The following is a 7,073-nucleotide window of genomic DNA, read 5'->3' on the forward strand; positions in this document are numbered from 1 at the left end:
TAAATGTTGGACGCGATTTGTCGTGTGGTTTTTTTTCAAGATCGCAAAACAGCTTTTCTACGTATTCTTCTTCGTTACTGCTATAACTCACGAATGCATCATATTTGTTATCCGAGTCATAATTTTCACTCGTCTGACAAGGTAGTACTATGTTGAAGTGCGAAAACAGAAAAAATGATAATTTTCTGTTTGTGTCGCAAAAACAATAAGACAAAACCTACAATGGCGGCGCTTAAACAAATGAACGTAATTAAGAAATATTTTGTTTTTACGTTAGGTTCACAAATCATCTCTGATGTCAATGATTTTAGAGTCTTGTGGATTTTTACATTCTAAATTTTCGATATAACTATAGTCAAGATTGAATATGTGTAAATATTTTCTGTCTTTTATGTATTTTATTAAATCTTCAAGGGTGCCGGAACAATCAGTTGGGTTATGCCTAAGATCTAAAAACACCATTGGCATAAGTTTTAAATTCTCTAGATGGCTTACAGTTATTGTAGAAATACGGTTATACTGTAGATCAATATTTGCGACTCCATTTTGTATCCAACAGGAAATTAACACAATGCAAATGTGATATGTTTTTATAGGACAGGTCCAGCATTTCAAGTTTTGGAAATCTCAATGTCCAATGTAGAAACAGTTCATTTAATAATTCGATGTTTGTATTTGATGCATTGTAAGTGCGAAGATTTTTTGTATGTGGCCTTATCTGAAATAATAAAAATTTGTGCCATCGTTTGAAGGAGTACACAAAGAATCAGATGACTCGTTGATTTTATATTATTTTGTTAACACGGAGCATAGAAGAAATATGAAATAATCGTAAAAGTAAGTTTCAAAATAATTTACAGAATTTATAATCATTAGTATGTTGTCTTTGTTTAAAAATAAATCTGTAAAACATTTCTCTGCATGCCTCTTTTGATATATATAATACTCCGGGTTTGTTTTATCCAACTATATCAAGAGATGGATCAAAATGAAAAATATCTGGTTGTTTTTGCTGACAACTGTGCAGCCGCTTTATTTCTGGAACTATGTCAGACCAGAATGCCATTCTTCTAGGATAGAATCCCTCCATCACCGAGGCTGGAGACATTTGATTGGATATCCGAAAATAGCGCTGTGACGTCTTATCATACTCAGGCCACGCTGTGTTCGTGAAAACTGTTATGTCCATCGGCATGTTTGGATTTCTGTAATTAGATAGATCTATACGAATTTGCATAGGGATGTTTTGAAATATTTTTATCATAGCTCGTAATCATTAGTGATACCGGGTGTAATGGAACAGGGCACCGAGTAATGTGTAGGGAAACTGTAACAAAAAGAGACAAGATTATTTTTCTCATGTCTCGACTTCTATGAAATGAGATCATTTTGGACTACCTCTATAGATTTCTGTGCCAATAACTATTGTTTCAGAGATACATATTGTACTAGAAGGACAGTTGTTCTGTGGTACCAAAATGTGTGGGTACCATTGACAAAATTACAGTTAAATGCGACACCGGAAGATTTGAACAATAAAAGGCATTACAACAGGTAAACGGTACGAGAGAAAAAATACTACACCCACAGAATCAGAAAACTGTACATGTCCCTATATCACTTTGACACTGACAGTATCATGGTCGAATTAATCAAAATGATACATTTCTTCACGACAACTATTATGCTAATCAACCTTGTGTACCCGAACTGCTTTTCGAAATTATCTTCTTACTGTTCTAGCTGAATTTTATTTTAATGACCATTATAGAAGGGTACGTAGTTACAGATAATATAGGCAGAAGCTTGTGTTAAGCTACTGGAAGATCGAGAAACAAGAGCACCGCATTGCGGGTGCTGACGCTCATCTGATTTTTTTTTTGTATAATAGAAATATTGTCCTACCCATGATTTTCTAAGTCTAAAAAGGGCCATCATTCTTGCAAAAAGCAGGAGTTATGTTTCTTGATGTACAGTGTCCACTTATGATGGTGAAAAACTGTTGCAAGTTTTAAAGCAATAGCTTTGATAGTTTATGAGAAAAGTATACTTAAACATAATACTCAACCAAGAAAATGATTTTCTAAGTCCAAAAGGGGCAATAATTATTGCAAAAAGCAGGATGGAGTTATGTTGCTTGCTGTACAGGGTCAGCTTATGATGGTGAACAAGTGTTGCAAGTTTCAAAGCAATAGCTTTGATAGTTTAAGAGAAAAAGTTCACCTAAACATAAAACTTAACCAAGAAATCTGATATTTTCTAAGTCCTAAAGGGGCCATAAATCTTGCAAAAAGCAGGATGGAGTTATTTTTCTTGATGTACAGGGCCAGTTTATGATGGTGAACAAGTGTTGCAAGTTTTAAAGCAATAGCTTTGATAGTTTAGGATAAAAGCTGACCTAAACATAAAACTTAACCAAGAAAACTGATTTTCTAAGTCCAAAAGGGGCAATAATTCTTGCAAAAAGCAAGATGGAGTTATGTTTCTTGATGTACATGGTCTGCTTATGATGGTTAACAAGTATTCCAAGTTTCAAAGCAATAGCTTTGATAGTTTAGGAGAAAAGTTGACCTAAACATAAAACTTAACCAAGAAATCTGATATTTTCTAAGTACAAAAGGGGCCATAAATCTTGCAAAAAGCAAGATGGAGTTATGTTTCTTCCTATACAGGGTCAGCTTATGATGGTGAACAAGTATTCCAAGTTTCAAAGCAATAGCTTTGATAGTTTAGGAGAAAAGCTGACCTAAACATAAAACTTAACCAGGCAACGCCGACGCCGACGCCGACGCCGACGCCGACGCCGACAACCGCTCAAGTGATGACAATAACTCATAATTCTTTTTTCAAAAAATCAGATGAGCTAAAAAACGGAAAAGTTGAATTTGCTTGTTTGCTTGAGAGGACGCTGTTAATCAACAGTTGACATTGATTTGCAAATTGCTAATGTTTCGTATAAACCTTAAATATAAGCATACAATTTTCCTCTAGGCCTGTAGTGATAAACTGCTGGCAACCAAGTTGAAGTAAATGTAATCAACCTTCTTACCCTGATTTAGCGAAGTTGGACCACATAGCCATAACTGCACGGGCGACTTGTTTTTCCTCGTATGTATAATTAATATTATTTAAACCAAATATGGATGTGTTGCTTAGCAACGGAGTCCCGAAAACAAATAGTAAATCCTCGCCATGGTTTGATCCTGCAATTAGAAATTTATAATCATTACACAATGTACACAGATTTTTTGGATAACTTTTTACTTTGTTTTCTTCCCATATCCTGGCATAAAACTGCTGTTATTGTCGCTTTTTCGGGGGTGCTTTAACAGGAGAGAATACGTGTGTTAACAGAGAGATTCTCGCGCTCACGTGCTGTTATAACACCTTTTTATATATGCGCATTCCGTGGCAAAGCGTAAACGTATTAAGGCCCCAAAACGGATAATTCAGAAGGAAATGACGTCAACGTGAAAAAACAACGTAGACTTTACAGCGCATTTCATGGAAATTTAATGACGTTGAGGGACAATACATTCATTTACTTGGTTTTTACGGTTTATGCTAGAATAACCGCCTACCGGGCTCGGGTACCAACCAATCCCCGAGGGATTCTGAAGATGTTATAACACGAAAAGAACACGCGCTAACGCTATTCTAGCAGAAAACGCGTAAAAAACAGGTGCATTAATATATTGGCCCTCAACGTCATTGAATGTCCATGAAATGCGCGGTAAAGTCTACGTTGTTTTGTCACGTTGACGTCATTTCGTTTTGAATTATCCATTTTGAGGCCGTAATGCGTTTACGCTTTGACACGGAACGTGCATATATAAAAAGGTGTTATAACAGCACTTTAGCGCGAGAATCTCTGTTTACACACGTTTTCTCTCCTGTTAAAACACCCCCGAAAAGTGACAAGAACAGCAGTTTTATGCTATATATATAGAAAGAATAGCATAAAACTGCTGTTCTTGTCACTTTTCGGGGGTGTTTTAACAAGAGAGAAATCGTGTGTTAACAGAGAGATTCTCGCGCCCACGTGCTATTATAACACCTTTTTAAATATGCGCTTACCGTGGCAAAGCGTAAACGTATTACGGCCCCCAAACGGATGTCAAATGGAAATGACGTCAACGTTAAAAAACAGCTCAGATAATCCCGCGCATTTCATCGAAATGGATAATGTATTCATTTTTTTTTTCGCGTTTTATGCTAGAATAGCGTTAGCGCATGTTTATTTCGTGTTATAACATCTTCAGAATCCTGGGATACGTTGGTACTCTCGCCCTACGGGCTCGGGCACCAACAAATCCCTCGGGATTCTGCAGACGTTATAACACGAAAAAACATGCGTTATCCCTACAGAATATTCTATTCAGATTGACAAAATTAATAATGACATTCTACAGTAAATACATCTTTATGGAATTGTGTGATAAGTTAACGTGGTATTATCCAATTTGAAAGTAAATGTAATATTTTTTATATTTTTCTGCTCTATTAAACAGGTAGGAATATGTATATTTTTCCAGATATTGTATCTTCTGAGATTCAGTGTGTTTGAAAGGTATTTCGATGATGTTTTCCAATATATATAAATCTTTCAAACACACTGTATCCCAGAAGAATACAAAAACAACAACAACATAAGAATAATTATAAAGTGCTGGAAATGTGATTAAAATGTTCAATGTCAAAAGTTTTATTTTGAACCCGAACGATTTCGGTTTTTCAAAAATGGTAGCATAAAATCAAAACAATATTGGCATAATTATCATTTTATACAATGATAAAATGCGATTGTATTTTTCAAGGAAACTCTCCACTTCAACAGAAAATAACGTTATGGTATTGTGTGTGTGTGTGTGTGTGTGTGTGTGTGTGTGTTTTTAATTTAGAAAACTTTCTCAAAATACGTACATGAAGGCAAGTGGCTTGTACACCAAAATGTTTCACCTAACCGGCGAACTTTGGATGACCTTTAGAGTGTAATCATATACTAACAAAATAATAATCACCTTTTGTCCATGAGGGAACGGGTAAAACATGCTGCCGTACTTCAACTGCAAACTCATACAAATAAGTGTTTCCAGAATGTAATGTGGAATGTGCGTCTACTGTCTGGGCTGCTGGTGCAAAGAAAGCAACATCACTGAACATATCCAAAATGTGTGTTCGCATACCGATATAATCATCCGGTTCTTTCCAATCGGTATAGACAAATGTCAACAGCTTTTCTAGCGCGAGTTTTGTATCATTGTCTTTCGGGAACAGGTTCTGATTCACTATAGTCGGAACAATGTTGTCTTTGAACTCGTTTTTCGATATGTTGTATTCTAGGTCTGAATGGCCTAGCAGTACTGCAAATAAACCAAAATACGCTGCGCCATCTACATTATTCGCGCCTACGATAATATCGAGAGAGGCAAAGAAGTCTCTAGCTTTAGCAGTCTTGGCAGAGTTTCCGTGCATTATTTCGTTCGGCGAGTCAACCAAAAATTCACCATCTATCACTGGTCCAAACTGTGTGTTATTAGACTGCAGTGAAGATGGATCCTTTGACTGTAAGCACGTTACAAATGTCTTCGAGTTCGGACCACATCCTTGGTCGCTAAAATACGTTTCAAAACTGGACACTTCTTTTACGGCCCAGGGCGCGACAGCCGCTCCACTTTGTGCGATTACCCGTTTAAACAGTCCGTCATTTCCTGGATATATTGCTTGAAGCATAACAGAAGCACCGCCTGCAGATTCACCAAAAATTGTTATTTCATCTTTGTACCCAAAGAAACCATCAATATTGTCGTGTACCCACTTGATTGCCAGGTGCTGATCCCAAAGTCCTTGGTTTCCTGGGAATGCACCGTTACTGTCTCGTAGAAATCCAAACATGCCAATACGGTAGTTTATGGTCACCACAATAACGTTGCCAAACAAAGCTAGTGCTTCAGGCTTATAGATTGATGCTGCACCCTGGACAAACCCACCGCCATATATCCAAACCATGACCGGAAGTAGGTCGTTGGCTCTAAGCTCATGCGGAACGTAAATGTTCAGGGTAAGACAGTCTTCAGAAAATCCAGTCACACCATAAACGTCTTTCACCGTAGCCGTGTCCTGGGCAGACTGTTGGTAACACGCCACTGGAATATTTCGTGCGTCAAATATTCCTTGAAATGGCGCTTTTGGAACAGGTTTCCTAAATCTGTTTGTTCCTGCAGTCGATTCGGCGAATGGAATTCCAAGAAATTTAGAAATTAATTTTTGCTCTCCGTCAACAGTAATATTCTGCTGAAATCCCATGATGCTGCCCACATTTGTGTTCACCGTTACTGGTATTTGCGCAACGCATAACGAAAAGTACACGAAAATCAGGCATATCCGAAGGAGCAGCATTTTTGCTGTTTAAAAGTGCATGCACGCAAATGGATTTATTTTCACAAAATGAACCGAAACTTTGTCGTGCTAGAAACAAAAATATGCCAGTCCGTATCTCTTTGTTTAGTCTTAGTATATAATCACCGTAGCAGTGACACAACTTACATAGGTAGTTTCAAATAAATGACGCATTTGCGTAAACCTTAGATTAATGACATTTCGCAGCCACTTAAACATTTATTGAAGAATAAGCGACTGCATTTCAATTTTCTAGTTTAAAATTTTGAAACTGATGAAATAACAGAAAAAGTATGGTCAAATTTGTCCCGGCAAGTGCGACAGAAAAGGCGTGACATTCTAACTTCAACTTAAATACACATCATCAGTTGCATTTATGGAACTTCCACTAAAGTTTAGAGAACTTGGGCTAGATTGTCCCAAGTGCAACTCAATTTTGTTAATTGACAATAAAAGGATAAACTAGATGTATGTCTATAGCAAACGTGCGAGACGGGACCACGAAAACAACATGTTTGATGTAGCATTTGTAGTCTTTTCTGCAGGGATAACGCATGTTGTTTTTTTTTTTCGTGTTATAATATCCTGAGGGATTGGTTGGTGGGCGAGGGCACCAACGATTCCCGAGAGATTCTTAAGACGTTATATCACGAAATGATCGTGCGCAAACATTA

At 37.1% G+C, this 7,073-nt stretch overlaps 1 protein-coding gene across 1 annotated transcript in view; it reads right to left on the reverse strand.

Annotated features, from left to right (window-relative positions):
* Nucleotides 1-6,530, reverse strand: part of LOC123550608 (uncharacterized) — a 59,557-nt gene extending 53,027 nt beyond the window's left edge. Inside the window, exons 1-3 of the mRNA XM_053546723.1 lie at nucleotides 5,022-6,530; nucleotides 3,050-3,203; nucleotides 968-1,205 (exon numbers count right to left, since the gene is read on the reverse strand). Coding sequence (XP_053402698.1) covers nucleotides 968-1,205; nucleotides 3,050-3,203; nucleotides 5,022-6,399 — 1,770 coding nt within the window. The 5' untranslated portion in view covers nucleotides 6,400-6,530. The remainder of the gene's footprint in view (nucleotides 1-967; nucleotides 1,206-3,049; nucleotides 3,204-5,021) is intronic.
* Between the last annotated feature and the right edge of the window lie 543 nt (nucleotides 6,531-7,073).

The sequence above is a fragment of the Mercenaria mercenaria genome, chromosome 6, assembly GCF_021730395.1.
Source record: "Mercenaria mercenaria strain notata chromosome 6, MADL_Memer_1, whole genome shotgun sequence".
NCBI lineage: Eukaryota > Metazoa > Mollusca > Bivalvia > Venerida > Veneridae > Mercenaria > Mercenaria mercenaria.